Raw genomic sequence first — 17979 nt, forward strand, 5'->3', positions numbered from 1 at the left:
CCCTCTCCATTTTCACATAAAATGCAAATTAAATGAATTCTTTATGTTTCTTCATTTATAATAAAACACTAAGCTTTTTCTTTCTCCCCAGAAATAAATCTTTCTTCTGAATTTGTGGTTCATTTCTATGCATCTTCTAATATTTTGCTGTGCATGTGTGAACATATAAACTACATAAAACTTTTGTGTGATTTAACATTTTATAAATAGTATTTTGCATGTATCATTCTACAAATTGCTTTGGTTCAACATTGCTTCAGAGGATTATGTTGATACATATAATTAGTTCATTCATTTTAACAGCTATATTTGGTATTTTGCTGTGTGATTATATCACTATTCTCCTGTTGTACATTTGGGTTGTTTACAGTTTGGTAATATCACAGTGTAGAGGGGCGACTCAGTGGCTCAGTCAGTTAAGCGTCTGCCTTCCGCTCCGGACATGATCCCAAAGTCCTGGGATCGAGCCCCACATGGGGCTCCCTCAGTGGGGAGCCAGTTTCTTCCTCTCCTCCCTGCTTGTGCTCTCTTGCTATATCTGTCACTATCTCTGTCTCTCTCTCTCAAAAAAAAGTTTTTTTATGTATGTGTGTGTGTATGTAAGAATGTATGTGTGTGTGTATGTCCTGTATATATCCCATGTACGTCCTTGGATTTCTATTTGCCTTTTACTCGCATCACGGGATTCCATGACTCTTCTGTTGACTGAATTCAGTGACTCAAATGATACTTCACATGTCTAAAGTCTTTATCCTACCATTACATTTTTTGGTAGTTCAGATAGATGTGGCATTCTAGGTTGGAGATCATTTTCTTGATATCTATAAAAGTGCATTACTCCAGTGTATTAAGCTTCTAGTGTTGCTATTGAGAAATCCAGTATCATGGTGATTCCTGATGTTTTTAGGTGTTTTTTTTTTTTCTCTCTCTCTCTCTCTCTCTCTGGAAACTTATTTTAAAATCTCTGTCCTGCAGAATTTCAGAATACTGAGGATAATGTTCCTTGAGTTTTTTTTTTTTAATTGGGTTTTTTTTTTTTTAATTTACTGTGAAACATTTCAGACATACATAGAGGTATAAACAGCTATGTTCTAACTGCTTGGCCTAAGAAATATTATCAGTACAACTGAAGACCACCTCCAACCCACATGATTTTCTCAGATTTCATTGGTATGAGTCCTTTTATATTCACTCTGATGAATATTTCTCATTCTGAAAATGCATATCCTCTTGTTTGGGTAAGTTTTCTTGTTTTCTTTGTTAATTTCCTTACCTCACTGTTCACCGTTCTCTTTTTCTGAGACTTATTAGTTAGATATTAGACCTCCTGACTGAACCTATGAATTTTTCCTATCACTCCTTTTAGTTTTCTTTGTCTTTTTGTTCTACTTTCTGGAAAGATTTAACTATCATCTTTTCCTCCTGTTGATTTATTTTAGCTGTAATGTTTTGAATTTAATACCTTGGGGTTTTTTTTTTTAATTTAAGTAACTTACTGTTTCATGGATGCATTATCATCTTTCATCTCTTTGATGGTATTAATACTGGTTTTGAAATTTTCTTGTAGTTTGTTTCATCAAGTTCTTTTTTGTTTTAATCTTATGTGTTTTCTTCAAATGTCTGGTGATCTGTTTGTATTGAAACATGTGTTAGTACAAAACTGATTAGAAACTGTGGACATATGACTGGGATTGCCCATTTGGTGACTGGGTAGGGAATCTGGCCATATTGTTGTAAGAAAAGCTCCAGGTATCAACATTTAGAGTTCTTTTCTCTGTGGCTTTTAATTTCTACAGCTAAGACTACCATATTTTTTTGCCAGGGGAGTAGAGTAGGTTATTTCTCTGCTAGAATTCTTGGAGCTGAACTATGGAAGTAGGTAGAGAGATCATTGTTGAATATAGGGAATTTTACTTAATTGTTTGTTGTCAGTATAATGGCCCTTTTTCCTATTTGTGCCTGGTATCTTTGTTTCCATAGTCTCTTTGGTTCATTTTCTCCACAAGGTAGGGCAAGAGTGTGGGATAGGACAGGTGGTGGAGAACATGAGCAGAGGGGTCTAACTAATTCTTATACAAATTGTAAACCCATCTCCCCAGTTTTCAGTTCTATGCTTTGTTTCCCACCTTCTACTTAGCCTTTCTCTGATTCTGTAGCACAAACTGACTTATTATCTTCTGTATAGGAATTCAGTATTCAGAGTTCCCAATCTGCTAATTTCCGTATACATTTTTTCCCTTGTGAAAAATGGTTTGCTAGCTTGTATCTGTCATTTTTTTTTTTACTTCTGTTCTCTTTGAGCTTCTGGGATTTATAACCTTTCTGTTTTACTCTCGAGTGGATTTTGATAAGGAATAGACCTAAATCTTTTGTTCTGCCATGTTTAAATAGCAGCCCTACTTATGTTTTCACCTTTACCAGATTCTTTGCATTAAGACATCACACAAAAGAAGACTTAGATGGAAAGATATATTTTTGGATTAAGAATAACCAACCTCAAAATGATAAAAAAAAGGAAAGCAGTGGTAGAGGAGTACTCTATCAGATATCAATACATTCTAAAGATTTAATGATTAAGTGTATATTAGTTTATGAACATTATTCAGTGAAACAGAAAAGTCTAGAAATAGGCCCAAATACATACAGGCATTTGATACATAAAATTTATAGTATCTCAAATCATTGATGGTAGAGAGATGACAGTGTTGGGACATCAGGTATTTATCTAGAATTCATATTAGTATTCATATCCCTAGATACCAAGATACATTCTGAATGACATTAAAGATTTAAATGTAGAAGATGGATTAATGGAAGAATTCTTTCATAACTTTGTAGTTCAAAAGGTCTTTCTGACTACGACCAAAACAAAACAAAAATCACTGTCAATAGTCAAAGGACAAGTTGTGAAAAATTATAAACAATTCATATCGCTGACAGAGGATTAACTTTCCTAAATCATTAAGGGTTCTAGAAGTAGAAAAGAGAAAGAAATACTAGTAGCCCAATTTAAATATAAACAAGCATTGTGAATGTGTTGTTCACAGAAAAAGAAATACAAAGAGCACTTTCTCTTACGTGAAAAGATACAAAGCTTCATTCCTAAGAAAGTGATATTAGAACTACTAAGAAGGTAGTTTTTACTTACCAATTAATAAAAATCCAAAAGTCTGATAACATTAGTGAGGCTGTGGGGCAATACATACCTTCTTAGAGTGCTGGGCAGGAATGAAAGTTTATACGGCCCTATTGAGGGTTGCTCAGTCTTTCCTTTTAAAGAATTCTCTCAATCTTATTTTCTCCTCTCACTACCAACCCCAGCTCTTTGAACTATATATGTTCTGTAGCCAATGACTAGGATTTATATCCCCAGTCTAAACCACATGATTTTAGACCCAGCTGTTCTCTTGACATACCCACTTGGGGTGTTTTATAGATACTTGGTGTTAGTCCCTATTGCTCCTGTAACAAATTACCATAAAGATAGTGCCTTAAAACAGTACAAACTTATAGTTTCTTACAGTTCTGAAGGCTCTGAAGGAGCTTTGTTGATTTTTTACCTGTTTTAGCTTCTAGTAGCCATGTATTTTTCCTAGTTTGTGGCCCCCTTCCTCCATCTGCAAAGTTAATTCACTCTACCCTCTGCTTCCATTATTTCATCACCACCTCTTCCCTGCAAATCTCCCTGTGCTGCCTCCTTATAAGGATGCACGTGATTATAAATAGGGCTCACCTGGATAGAGTAGGCTACTCTCCCCATTTCAAGATTCCCAATTTATTCACAGTTGTAACGTTCTTTTGCCATATAAGGTGATGTTCTCAGATTTCAGGAATTAGGACCTGGATATCTTTGGGGGCCATTATTCAGCCCACCACACACTTGAGCTCATCATGTTCAGAACTTAAGATAACACCTTCCCACCCAAACCTGGTGGTCCCCCAGTAGAAAGAGTGGTTTCTATATCTCATTGCAAAGGTCAGAACCTGGGAGACATCTTTGGGTACTTTTTTCTCTGCTCTATCATATCCAGTCTGTCTCCAAGTCCTGACAATTTTATCTCTTGGATATTTTTCAAATATATATATATTTTTTTATCTTTTTCTAATCATCTCCACCATTACTAGTTTATCGTTTCTTATTTGGAATATTACAGAAGCCTAAGTCTCTTTCAGCACCCCTCTGAGAAAATGAAACAAATACCAAGCCCTCTCTGCTCTAAAAAGACAAAGGCAAATCGATAGCTTTCCTTTTACTACTTTAGATCTTTTAGTGATTTCACAAATCTTTAATGTAGTCTTCAAGGCTCTCCATAATCCAGCTACAGCTCATTTGTCCAGCCTCATCCTTATTTCTTTCTTTTGCTTTGTCTGTTTAGCATCATTAGCTTTCTTTTAGACCTTGGAAAGGGCGATTCTTAAGGGATTTTGTTTTCTTTAAACTTGTTTTACAGATTTTAACTCGGTTACCTCGAGGAACACTGTATTCTCTAGATCAGGATCCCTTGTTCTCTTCTACAGTGTCTTATTCCATTCTGAGGATTCATCACAGTTTATAATTAAATTTTCGTTTAGATTAGTGTCTGTGTCTCCCTACTAGACTGTTAGCTTCCAGGGGCCAAGAGTGGGTCTGGTTTGCTATATCTGTGGTTAGGACAGTGTCTGACATGTAATATATAGTAAACTTTCATTAAATGAATGATAACTAACTTTCTCACAATTCCTGTTTTCTATTTAAAGTTATATAAATCTACTCTTCTTCAATCTTTTCAAGTTAAATAATTTCTTCACACTTTTTCCAATTTACATGATTTTCAAGTCACTAATCATCTTAATTGTTCTAGTTACATACTTTTTAAAGCCCAGAGCGGGGAACTAATACTCCAGATGTCATTTGTGCAGTACCGAGTATTGTCTCCTTTAGTACAGAAACTATAGGCATACCTTGGGGGTATTGTGGTTTTGGTTCCAGACCACCACAATAAAGCAAGTCCAATGAATTTTTTGGTTTCCCAGTGCATATAAACGTTATATTTGCACTATACTGTTACAGTCTATTAAGTGGGCAGTAGCAATATGTCTAAAGAAACAGTGCAAATTCTTTAAAATGACTCTATTGCTAAAAAATGCTAATAACTACCATCATCTGTGCTTTTGGCAGGTCAGTCTTTTTGCTGGTGGAGGGTCTTGCTCAGTGTTGATGGCTGCTGACTGATCAAGGTGGTGGCTGCTGAAGGTTGGGTGGCTGTGGCAGTTTCTTAAGACAGCAATGAAGTTTGCCACATTGATTGACTCTTTCACAAACAATATCTCTGTAGCATGTGATGCTGTTTGATAGCATTTTATCCATGTATAACTTCTTTCACAATTGGAGTTAGTCCTCTCAAATCCTGTTGCTGTTTTATCAACGATGTTTATGTGATATTCTGAATCCTTTGTTGTCATTTCAACAATCTTCATAGCATCTTTGCCAGGAGTAGATTCCATCTCAAGAAACCACTTTCTTTTTTTGCTCATCCGTCAGAAACAGCTCCTTACCTGTTAAAGTGTTACCATGATATTGCAGCAAAATCTATTCCCATCTTTAGGCTCTAATTCTAATCCTGTCAAGTTCACTTGCTGTTTCCACCACACCTGCAGTTACTGACTCTACTGAAGTCTCAAACCCCTCAAAATCATTCGTGAGTGTTGGTTTCAACTTCTTCCAGACTCCTGTTAATATTGATATTTTGACCTCTTCCTGTGAACCATGAATGTTCTTAATGGTATTGGGGATGGTAAAACCTTTCCTGAAGGTTTTCCATTTACTTTGCCCAGACCCATCAGAGGAATCACTATTTCTGGGCAGCTATATAGCCTTACAAATAAAGACTTGAAAATTGAAATGACTCCTTGATCCATGGGCTGCAGAGTAGATGTTGTGTTGGCAGGAATGAAAACAATATTAATCTCATTATACATTTCCATCAGCGCTCTGGTAACCAGGTGCATGGTCAGTGAGCAGTTATGTTTTGAAAGGAATCTTTTTTTTCTGAGCAGTAGGTCTCAACAGTGGGCTTAAAATATTCAGTAAACCATGTTTTGTAAGCAGCTGTGCTGTCATCCAGGCTTTGTTGTTCCATTTACAGAGCATAGGCAGAATAGGTTTAGCGTAGTTCTTAAGGGTCCTAGGATTTTTGGAATGGTAAATGAGCTTTGGTTTCAAGTTAGAGTCACCAACTGCATTATCCTCTGATAAGAGAGTCAGCCTGTCCCTTGAAGCTTTGAAGCCAGGCACTGACCTCTAGCTATGAAAGTCCTAGATAGCACCCTCTTTCAATATAAGGCTGTTTTTTACTACATTGAAAATCTGTTGTTTAGTGTAGCCATCTTCATTAATTATCTTAGTTAGATCTTCTGTATAATTTGCTGCAGCTTCTGCATCAGCACTTGCTGCTTCACCTTGCGCTTCCTGTTACGGATATGGAGTCTTTCGTTAAATCTCATGAACCAACCTCTGTTAGCTTCAAACTTTTCTTCTGCAACTTCCTCACCTTTCTCAACCTTCAGAGAATTGATGAGTTGGGGCTTGCTCTGAATTGGGCTTTGGCTTAAAGGAATGTAGTGGCTGCTTTGATTTATCTAGACCACTAAAACTTTCTTTATATCAGAGATAAAACTCTCTTTCTTATCATTTGTGTGTTTCACAGTGGTGGAACTTTCAGTTACCTCCAAGAAATTTTCCTTTATTCACAACTTGGCTGTTTGGTGCAAGAGACCTAGTTTTTGGCATGCCTTACTCACTAAGCTTAATCATTTCTGACTTTTGATTTAAAACAAGAGACATGTGACTCTTTATTTCGCTTAAACAGACCATTGTAGGGTTATTAAGTGGCCTAATTTCAGTTTTGCTGTGTCTTAGGGAATAGGGCCTAAGCTTGAGGAGGAGGGAAAGAGATGGGGGGACAGCCAGTCAGTAAGAGCAGTCTGTACACATGCAGTTTTTATTGATTTAAGTTCACTGTCTTATGTGGGCATGGTTCGTGGTTTCCCAAAACAATTACAGGTAGTAACATCAAAGAGGACTGATCATCATAACAAATACAATAATAATAAAAAAGTTTGAAATACTGTGAGAATTACCAAAATGTGACACACAGACTCATATTATCCCTGAAAGCATGCTATTCCTAGAACTGGTATGGAAGTTTAATTAATCTGCTTTAATTGTTTTATGGTGCTTGGCTCAGAAAGGTTAGAATAGTGATTATTAGAAAAGCTTTTCTAGGGCAGCCCTGGTGGCGCAGCGGTTTAGCGCCACCTGCAGCCCGGGGTGTGATCCTGGAGACCCGGGATTGAGTCCTGCGTTGGGCTCCCGGCATGTAGCCTGCTTCTCCTTCTGCCTGTGACTCTGCCTCTCTCCCCCCCTCTCTCTCTCTCTCTCTCTCTCTATGAATGAATAAATAAAATCTTTTAAAAAAGAAAAGCTTTTCTACTTCCCCTTATTTCCTTTTTTAAAGATGTTATTTATTCATGAGAGAGAGGCAGAGACATAGGAAGAGGGAGAAGCAGGCTCTCTGCAGGAGCCCAGTGTGGGACTCGATTCCAGACCCCAGGATCACACCCTGAGTCAAAGGCAGACACTCAACTGCTGAGCCACCCAGGCGTCCCTATTTCCCCTTATTTCTGTATTCCAAGATCTTCTTTCCCAGTCTGCCTCCTCTGGCTTTGCATAGCATGATGATCATACAAATGAATAGAAAGTAAATCATACAAATATACGCAAGGTAACTTTTGTTGTGGGTAGTTGCTGCTTCATGATTGTATAAGGTTTTCTTGAGAAAGATTTATAAGGAATTAAGAAATCTGACATTTGAGAATAAGAGCTAAGACCTTTTTTCTGTGTGTATTGTATATGAATAGAAGTGCTATTAAATTGTCTACAGAAGAAAAATAGTAGGTTCTAAAAATGCTGCTAGGGAACTAAGAGTAAAGAATTGTGTAAGAAATACTAGATTGGGAGGGGAGGGTCGCCTGGATGGCTCAGTCAGTTAAGCGTCTGCCTTTGGCTCAGGTCATGATCCTGGAGTCCCAGAATCAAGCCCTGCTCAATGGGGAGTCTACTTCTCTCTCTCCCTCTGCCCCCTCCCCTTGCTTGTGTTTGTTTTCTCTCTTGCTCATGCACTCTCAAATAAATAAAATCTTTTACAAAAAATACTAAATGGTTGTTTGTGCCTTGAATTGAGGCAAAATTAGTAGTATTTTAGACAATTGAATTTTTTTTAAAGATTTCTTTATTTATTTGAGAGAGAGAGAGAGTTTGCCTTTGTGGAAGGGGAGGGGCAGGCAGACAGAGAAGGAGAGAGTACATCTCAAGAAGACCCCCCCCCCCGCCCCCCGCCGGCTGCGGAGCCTGACTCTGAGATCATGACCTGAGCTGAAATCAAGAGTTGGTTGCATAACCAATCGAGCACCAGGCACCCCCCTCATCTGTACCTTAACTAAGGTAGAGAATGTTTGGTTTGGTTACTGATCCAAGGTGGAAGTTCTGGTTAGAATTAAGCATTTATAGTCTAGTCATCTGTATGCATGGATCCATCTTGACCCTTGAGAAACATTCATTTGAAATTTGAAATTGGAGGTGGGAATACAAGAAAATACAAGAAATGACTTAGAAGAATAATATCAGATTGTTTTGAATTGGTAGATTCCATTTATTGTTTTTTTTTTTTTTTTTAATTTAAATTCCAGTTAGTTAACATAGAGTGTAATAGAAGTTTCAGGACTACTAATAGATTCCATTTGAATGCTAGGATTCCTTGGGCTACGAATTGGTATAAAATATGCTCTAAATTCACTAGAGAGTTGATATAAAGAAAATGTCAAAAAAATATATGTCTTAAGTGCTTACAGATAACATTAGATTTCAGAAAAGGAAAAGATCATGAAGGGTGACCAGGAAGACTTCCAGAAGAAAAGTCTTGAACTGATCTTTGATGGATAAGATTTGTGTTGGCAAAAAAGAGAACATTCCAAGTAGGGCTGGTTTAAGAGAAAAATCATTGCAGGTGGAAGTATGTTTGGCATAAGTTGGGTAGACAAAAAGATCAGTTTGCCTAGGGTAGAGGATCTTATATTCAAGTAATTAAGGGAGATTGGGTTTGGTAGCAATCAGCCTGGTATTGGCCTGATGTGAAAGTTTTTGATTAGGGACTGCAAAATGGAAATGGAAGATTAATCTGACCATGGTCCTTTTTTTTTTTTTTTTTTTTGGTTTTTTTTTTGGGGTTTTTTTTTTTTTTTGTTCCTTTGCCCTGCCAATTTTTCCTGCTTATTTACCCTTTTTTTTTTTTTTGCCTAAATACCACTTTAGAGTGTTTACAAAGTACAAAAATCATCATTCTCAGAGAAGTTTAAGTGTATCTTAGTGTCTTCAATGTTTCTTTGAGATGTTGGGATCATAGATTAGCTTGCTCTTTGAAATTTCTGTTTGTGGCACTTATCAGATTAATGTGTTTGTCAGTGTGATAGGGCACCGTTCTCTAACTACAAACTTTATACAAGGTACTGACTATTGAGTTTTTAGTATGTAGAAGAAATAGCAACATTGGAAACAATATTCTAATTCTTATATTATAGTGTACTTCAGTCCTTTCTCTCCCCTCTTTCATTTTATCTCAGGTCAACAGGACATACTGCTGTGGCACCTACCGAGCAGGTCCCATGCGGCAGATAAGTCTTGTTGGAGCAGTAGATGAAGAAGTTGGTGATTATTTCCCAGAGTTCCTTGATATGTTAGAAGAATCACCATTTCTGAAAGTGAGTGTTAATTCCAGTTATTAGAGTTCTGATCATTACTTTAGCGGACACTTTCTATTAAAAAAATATTAATATTAAGTTAATCTTTTCTATTAAAATTAAATTTTCTCCAATGTTTTAAATAGAAATGTTTAGAATAATTAACTTCAGTTACTCTTTCTTTACCTATAAACTATTATATAGCATTTATTTCTTCATATACATATACAAAGTAAACTTCCTAGAGCTTTCTTTTGGTTTTGGGTTAACTTGTAAATAGTAAAAAAAAAAAAAAACCAACAACAAAAAAATTTTAATGTGAATCATTCTTCTGACTTCTAGATGACTTTGCCCTGGGGTACACTTTCCAGCCTCCGACTCCAGTGTAGGTCCCAGAGTGATGATGGGCCAATCATGTGGGTAAGGCCAGGAGAGCAGATGATCCCTACAGCAGATATGCCAAAGTCACCCTTCAAAAGACGACGGTAAACATTTATTTTTCCCAAATAAGCAAAAGCATTTTTTAAAAGTTTCGTTGGTTATAAAAATGATTGAGACCTGAGCAGTTTGAAAAACCATTTGTCTAGATTATTTGAAGAGCTGTCTTAAGGAATCTTCAGTGATCAGTTTCTTAGTCCAGTCCACTCATTACTTGGTCATCAGAGTGAGGCATCCTTCTAAAAAAACAAATTTAATTTTCACCTATTTTCTTAAAACCTGGATCCTACCTGCCTGCAAGATAAAAGTCCAAACTTCTTTGTGTGGCTACAGGAATCTTTCATAATCCGGTTGTATTTCTAGCTAGATCTGTTTCTATTCCAGCCTTGAAGAATTTAGTTTTCAAATTATGGTCTTTCACAGCTTTGTAAGTACTATTCTTTTCACTTGGAATGGCATCTCCCCCCCCATCTTCCTCTCTACCTGACAAACTCTTAATAAATTTTCAAAACTAAACTTGGATGTCACTTCCTTTGTGACACTTTTCTTTCCATACACAATTGTTTCCTTCTCTTTGTTCACACAGCATTCTGTTCTTTAATGATCTGTTTACATATTTTTGTTTTTTACTAAATTTTGAGCTGTGAGGACAGTGACTGTTTTATTCTTCTCAGTCTCCATGACCCATAGTTGGCGATCAGTGTTTGCTGAATGAAACCAATAATGTAGATTTCCTATAGTCATTCATACTGGGCTAACATATTTAGTATTTCAGATACTTAAAACAGATATAGATTGATTTATTCTAGTACTATGAAAAATCTCATTTAATGAGATTGAAAATGATTTATATTTGCTTAGAGTATGGAAATAACAACCCCAAATAAGTATCCAGAAGTGAGATTTATTTATTTATTTTTAAAAGATTTTATTTATTTATTAGTGTGAGAAAGAGAGCACCATCAGGGGTAGGGCAGAGGGAGTGGGAAAAGCAGGCTCTCCCACTGAGCAGGGAACCTGACACAGGGCTTGATCCCAGGAGCCTGGGATCACATGACCTGGGTCAAAGGCAGATAGATGCTTAACTGACTGAGCCACTCAGGCACTCTCAGAAGTGAATTTTAATGGAGTAGTCTAGCCCTTACGTTAAAGCTTATAGGGGAGGGATCCCTGGGTGGCGCAGCGGTTTAGCGCCTGCCTTTGGCCCAGGGCGTGATCCTGGAGACCCGGGATCGAATCCCACGTCGGGCTCCTGGTGCGTGGAGCCTGCTTCTCCCTCTGCCTGTGTCTCTGCCTCTCTCTCTCACTGTGTGACTATCATAAATAAATAAAAATTAAAAAAAAATAAAAAAATAAAAAAAAGCTTATAGGGGAATAATGCTAAAGCCAAGTATGGAATAACCTTAGGTACTTGAGATACTGCATGAAAATATTTGGTAAAAACTATATATGAATATAAGATGATGGCATGGTGGAAGCTGGCAGTAAACTACTGCACATTGCTTAGACCATGGCAGTTGTATATCATGATGATAAGTCTGGAAATCCTAAATTCTTAAGTACTGTATACAATTTTTGTTCTATAATCTTTCCAGAAAGGAAGTGACTATTATTTCCTGATTATTATAAGGTTTTAGAAAAATCAGATAATAGAAAATAGTAAAAAGGCCAAAATACCCATAATCCCACCTATTTAGGCATATTCACCTTTCAAATTTTAGTCTGTATTATACTCCTAAATTTTATACACAGATGAACTCCTTCTTTATGTATGTTTACTTTAAAACTTGGTGGTTTTTTTAATCCCTTAAATTTAATGTGTTATATTAAGATGCAGCTATATCATCATTTCTAAATGACTGTGTTGTTCTCACTGAATGGTTGTATCAGGATTTACTTAACCAGTTCTTTCTTAGTGTAAATTTCTTTCAGTTTTTCAGTGTAAATAGAATTTTGACAAACATGACAGTGGTCTGCTGGACAGGGCCATTCTTAGCCTCCCAATTCCACATTGAATGAGGTCACATTAGTTGCTTGAAATTGGCCATGTTGGGAGTATTTATACCACAGAAATAAGCAAATCAGCTACAATCAGCCATCTTCTCCTGAAGCTGGTTGTAGAAATGTATAACACATCACTGATTGCTGGCAGGTTGGTGGGTAGGTAGGTGGATATATGTATCTTTATTCATATACATGTTTATTTTCTTAGTAGAAATTTTAAAGATACGGAGTATATACACATTTCTAATTGATCCAGAAGTATACCAATTTATACTTCCACCCAAATAGTAAGATAGTACCTTTTCCCCATACCCTCCGTTAACTTTTTTTTTAACTTTGTGATCTGATGGGCAGAGATGTCTTGTTTTAATTAGTTTTTCTTTGAGGAATTTGTATTTCTTTTTTTGTGATTCCCTTTTCATTTCACCCATATATTTACTAGGCTGTTTTTCATTTAAAATTCTCTTTTTATGACTACATTTTTTTATGTTGCAATTTTTCTCATTTTTTTCTTTCAGCTTCAGTTTTTTCTTTACTCAAAAAAAATTTTCTCCCTTGGTTTATTTTTCTTTACTCACAGATTTTTATGCGTTGTCAGATCTGTTTTTTTTTTTCCTGAAGTTTCTCTCCTAGTGGCAGACTTAGAATCACCTTCTCTCATTCAGTATTACAAAATATTCATTTCCATTTTCTCCTAGTACTTTGATGATTTCAGTATTTACATGTTTTATGTACCTGGTATTGATTTCAGGACAGAGGGAGACATTCATCATGTTTTCCAAGTAGTTAAGCAGTTGTACCAACCTCATTTACTTAATAATTTACCTTTTCTCCACTTATCTGAGAGGCTATCAAATTTTATTTTTATTGGGGTTAAATATTCTTAAGTGAGGCATTCAAAAGACTGAATTAGAGTGAATAAATCAGAACTGAAACACTAATGTCATCTTTTTATGTTAATGAGAACTTTTTATTGCTGAAAACTGTAGAATTGATGTGAGAAGCTGTCTAGCTATCAAGGACACTGCTAATGAAGATGATCTTTGGATTTATGGACTTTAAAGTTAAATACATGCATAGGGTTTTAAAAAGTCAAATGGTACAGTAGGGTTTGTAATGAAAAATCCTGGCCATCTTTCCGTTCAGAGACTTACACTTTTTTAACCAAGGGCAAAAACCATTTCTGTTTTCAATGCCTTTTGTTTTAAGACTGTGGCAGGAAATTTGTCAGTTTATGGTATGATAGATAGGGACTCCTTCCTGTTCTCCAAACAGTTAAATGATCCTTTCTTTACCTTCTTCCTCCCCTTTCAGCTTTTTGTCAGCTGTGCTTCTACATTTTTAAGATGAATTCACATTCTGCTTTAAAACCATAATTAGGTTTTATATGCATTGTCAATAGGTATATTCTACAATTTGAAAGTCAGTAAATGGCATTTATAATAATATGGGAAGATAAGTTTACTGCAGACCTAACCAGTAGACTAAAAATTTCTAAAGTTGCAGTGTTAACCCTCAAAGGGATAATATACAAAAGGATCTTTCTTTCCTGTATTTCACCTAGATATTGAAAATCATGCCACATTATAGTCTCATGTTTGGATTATGCTGTTTTAAAACCAAAATTATTCTATTTTTCCTGCAGTTTCTGATTTATGCCTCTTTTGAAGGGGGGGGACATGTACTTTTCTTGACCATAGTCCTCATATTTTGTATTCTCTTTTTTGCTCCAAATCTTTTTTTCTAAAATCATACATTCTACTCTATGACTATGACTTTGGCTTTTTTTTTTTTTAATATTGTTAGTTATCTTGGATTCTGTGGCTTTATCGTATCCTCAGGTATCCAGAACTTTAATCATACTGTCTACTCTAACATTTCATTGTTTTTTTTTACCTGGAAATCTTCTGGGGCTCTGTGTTCTCTTCAATGTGAAAAGCTTCATAGTTATCAACCTAGGACTTCCCTCTTTTTTTTTTTTTTTTTAATTTTATTTATTTATGATAGTCACAGAGAGAGAGAGAGAGAGAGAGAGAGAGGCAGAGACACAGGCAGAGGGAGAAGCAGGCTCCATGCACCGGGAGCCTGATGTGGGATTCGATCCCGGGTCTCCAGGATCACGCCCTGGGCCAAAGACAGGCGCTAAACCGCTGCGCCACCCAGGGATCCCTAGGACTTCCCTCTTAATGCATTTCTACATTAACCTACAGTTGTCATCTTTCTATGCTTATTTCCTTCTCTTCCTTTACAGCACATTCTCAAGTAATATTCTAACAAAAGGAAAGTATTCTGAGTCATTATATGTCTGAAAATTTCTTTTTCTGTCATTAAATAGGATTGATAGTTTAGCTGGATTCCAGAGGATACATTTTTCCCTTAAAAACTTTTAACATTACTCCAGTGTCTTCTCTTATGTAATATTGTTTATGAGAAGTCTTAATGCCAGTGTAATTTTGGGGTTTTTTGGTAGGTAATCTTTTTTCTTTTCCTCTCTGAAAGCTTAATTTAACAGTGATATCTTTGGGTCTTTTCATTCTTACTCTTCTATTTAATCCTTTTTGTTGTTTGATAGGTCCCTTAAATTTAAAGATTCATGTCTCCTTTCATTTCGGAGAATTTTTCTTGCTTAATTGCCCTGGTAATCTCTTTGTTTTCTCTGTTATTTCTTTCTGAAACTACTGTTGGTTGAGTAATTGATCTCTCAGTTTGATTATCCTCATATTTTCTATTATTTTTTTGCTTTTCATTTTGGGACATTTAGCCTTTCTTTTGAATTCTTACATTTCAGCATTGTTTATTTTGGTCTTTGTCAGGCTGTTACAGGCTATCTTCATATAGTTGATGATTCTTATATAATATGATTCATTCATATTTAGAAATAAAGCATTGGCCTTAGTGTTCTATTTATATTTTAGTGAGCCTTATCACTAGGTAGGTTTCACTTTAGAGCTAATAGGCATAGAACTGGACCTTAAAGGATATGTCCACATGCCAGAGGATTATGGTAAGTTCATTGTATTTAGAGAAGAATATGAAGAGAATTTTGTTGTTGTTGTTGTTTTTCTGAAAATTTATCAGGACACTTTTGGCTGCAAGCAATAAAAATCTTGATTCAAACTGGTTCATGAAATAAATTGTTATCCCATATATCAAGAAGGCCAGAGAACTTGGCTGTAGGTACCGTTATATATACTCCAGTGACTCAGTACATTTATCAAGGAATCAGATCTTCTTTTATCTGCTCTGTCATTCTCTTTGCCTGGGCTTTGTACTCACAGTGGCTTTCTTTCTGTACTCATGTTTCTAGGCATCACATATGGATCTGGTTATATGCAATAGAAGAAAAAACTATCATTTCTTTTACTTCTCTCTTAGGGGCTAGGAAACTTCCCAGAAATCTCCTTAGCAGATTTCCTCTCTTAACTGCTGGCCAGAATCAGTTCATGCCCATTTTTAAATCAGTCTCCAACAAGGGGAATGTGCTTACCAGCGTTTGTCAGGATTCATCAGGATCTACCCCTGAAACTTGTTAATGAGGTCCTTTACGGGATAGGAGGAGATACCTAATGAGAATCAGAGTTCTGTCAGGGAAATAAATATGAGAAATGGATGCTAGGTGGGTCAATTATAGTCTTTTCCAGGGGGGTAGATGCCTGAATTCATTTTACTTACAGAGGTGGCAGGTTTTATGTGCAGAATTTCACTTTAATTCCCCCTTTCTCAGCCTTATCTCATTTCTGTCTATTATCATTATACTTGGCTTTTTTTACTTTTTTCTTTGTGTCTTAAGCTTCCCCAAGATCTTTTGGGCAGGCCAGCTGCCTTTTTAGTTGCCATTCCCTTCTTGTATATTCTAGGCTTATGGCTTTCTCTGCTCAGTGTTATTAGTCCAAGACATTAGTAATCATCTTCCAGAAATTTGTTGATACTGTTCATTAACTGATTAATTCCTTTGTTGATTCTTATTCATTCCTTTACTGTCACCTTTTATTATTATATTTGGAAATTTTTGAGCACATAAAAAAGCAGATGATGATATAATGAATTATCATATATTCAGTATCAATAGTTATTAGCTCATAAGTTATTAGTTCATATATTCAGTATCAATAGTTATTAGTTCTGTACTCCTATCCATTTGTGTATCTCCTCTCCCTCACCCCCACCATAATAATTTGAAGCCTTTTACTTTCATTTTAATATAGAAGGAGATATGTACATGCTCAGTTTATCATCTTGAATCAAGTCTAGTGGAATGTTTTGAGAGTTAAGATGAGTCAGAGTAAAGAAACCCACAGCCTTGAACTTTGAATTGTGTTTTCTGTTGCTAGAAACTAAATTTTATATATTCCAACACTACCTTTGAGCCAAATCAGATACAGCTTCTATATTATCATGACATCCTGAGAGAAGAAGGTAATCACATTAAGCATTATAATATAGTGTGTTAAAATGCTATGAATAAAACCATTGAATCCTTATCAGTCCTGATCTTATTTAAAATTTGATATTTTAGCAGATTTTTTCACCTTATTGCTGTTAATATTTTCCCCTCCTTTACTTCACAACCAAATCAACCACAGATCAATGAATGAAATAAAAAATCTCCAGTACCTACCTCGGACCAGTGAACCCCGTGAAGTCCTCTTTGAAGACAGGACAAGAGCTCATGCTGACCATGTAGGTCAGGGGTTTGACTGGCAGAGTACGGCTGCTGTTGGGGTTTTGAAAGCTGTCCAGTTTGGTGAATGGTAAGTTAAGGGAACTCACAGCAAGGTTGATTAATGTTGTCTAAGAAAATGTGGACTCAATTTAAAAGGTTGGATACTAACTTTTTTAGAAATTGTGGCTAAAATACACATAACAATTAAAATGAAAAATATTAACCATTTTAAGTGTATATTTCAAATGTGTTAAGTTTATTTACATTGTTGTGAAGCAGATTTAGAGAATCATTTTGTCTTGCAAAACTGTAACTGTATACCCATTAGACCGTTATAACCCCACCCCCTATTTCCTCTCTCCCCAGCTCCTGGTAACCTTCATTGTATTTCGTGTTTCTGTGAATTTGACTTTAAATACTTCATTTAAGTGGAATCATACAGTAGTTTTTTTGTGACTGGCTTTATTTTCATTAGCCTAATATCCTTAGGGTTCATCCATATTGTACCATGTTATTAATTTTCCTCCTTTTGAAGGGTGAATAGTATTCCGTTGTATGTGTATGGCACATTTTGTTGATCTGCACTCATTCATTATTGGACACTTGGGTTGCTTCTATCTTCTGGCTGCTGTCAATAAACAGCTCTTCTTGTTTCTGCTTTCAGTCTTTTGGGTATATACCCAGAAGAAGTGCAATTGCTGGATCATTTGATAATTCTATTTTAAATTTTTGGAGGAACTGCTATACTATTTTTCGTAATGGCTGCACCCTTTTACATTCAGTTGGAACCCACAGCTCAGAGCATAGAATTTAGCTTATTTAAAAACTGTTTTGTTTTTCATCTTTGTAAGTTCAGGGCCTTCAGTATTACTATAGAGTTTGACCTGACCTTTTTTAGAAGTCTAGTTCAGGCATAGCTCGACAGTATTTCAAGTAGATCATTCAGCTTTTTTTTTCTCCTCTTTACTTTGGCAGCTGAAGGTGTGATATTTATGTGGCTGGTAGGTTTCCTCTCTACTGTGTTCCATCCTGATAATGACATTACAGCGTGGCCTGGAAATAAATGTTGAGGCAGAGTGGTGAGAGGGTGTAGATGCAAC

At 36.0% G+C, this 17979-nt stretch overlaps 1 protein-coding gene across 1 annotated transcript in view; it reads left to right on the forward strand.

The window, feature by feature from the left end:
* RSBN1 (round spermatid basic protein 1) overlaps nucleotides 1-17979 on the forward strand; it is a 45399-nt gene that overhangs the window by 21804 nt on the left and 5616 nt on the right. Inside the window, exons 3-5 of the mRNA XM_041755886.1 lie at nucleotides 9658-9795; nucleotides 10117-10259; nucleotides 16800-16967. Coding sequence (XP_041611820.1) covers nucleotides 9658-9795; nucleotides 10117-10259; nucleotides 16800-16967 — 449 coding nt within the window. The remainder of the gene's footprint in view (nucleotides 1-9657; nucleotides 9796-10116; nucleotides 10260-16799; nucleotides 16968-17979) is intronic.

This window comes from Vulpes lagopus, chromosome 5, assembly GCF_018345385.1.
Source record: "Vulpes lagopus strain Blue_001 chromosome 5, ASM1834538v1, whole genome shotgun sequence".
Lineage (NCBI taxonomy): Eukaryota > Metazoa > Chordata > Mammalia > Carnivora > Canidae > Vulpes > Vulpes lagopus.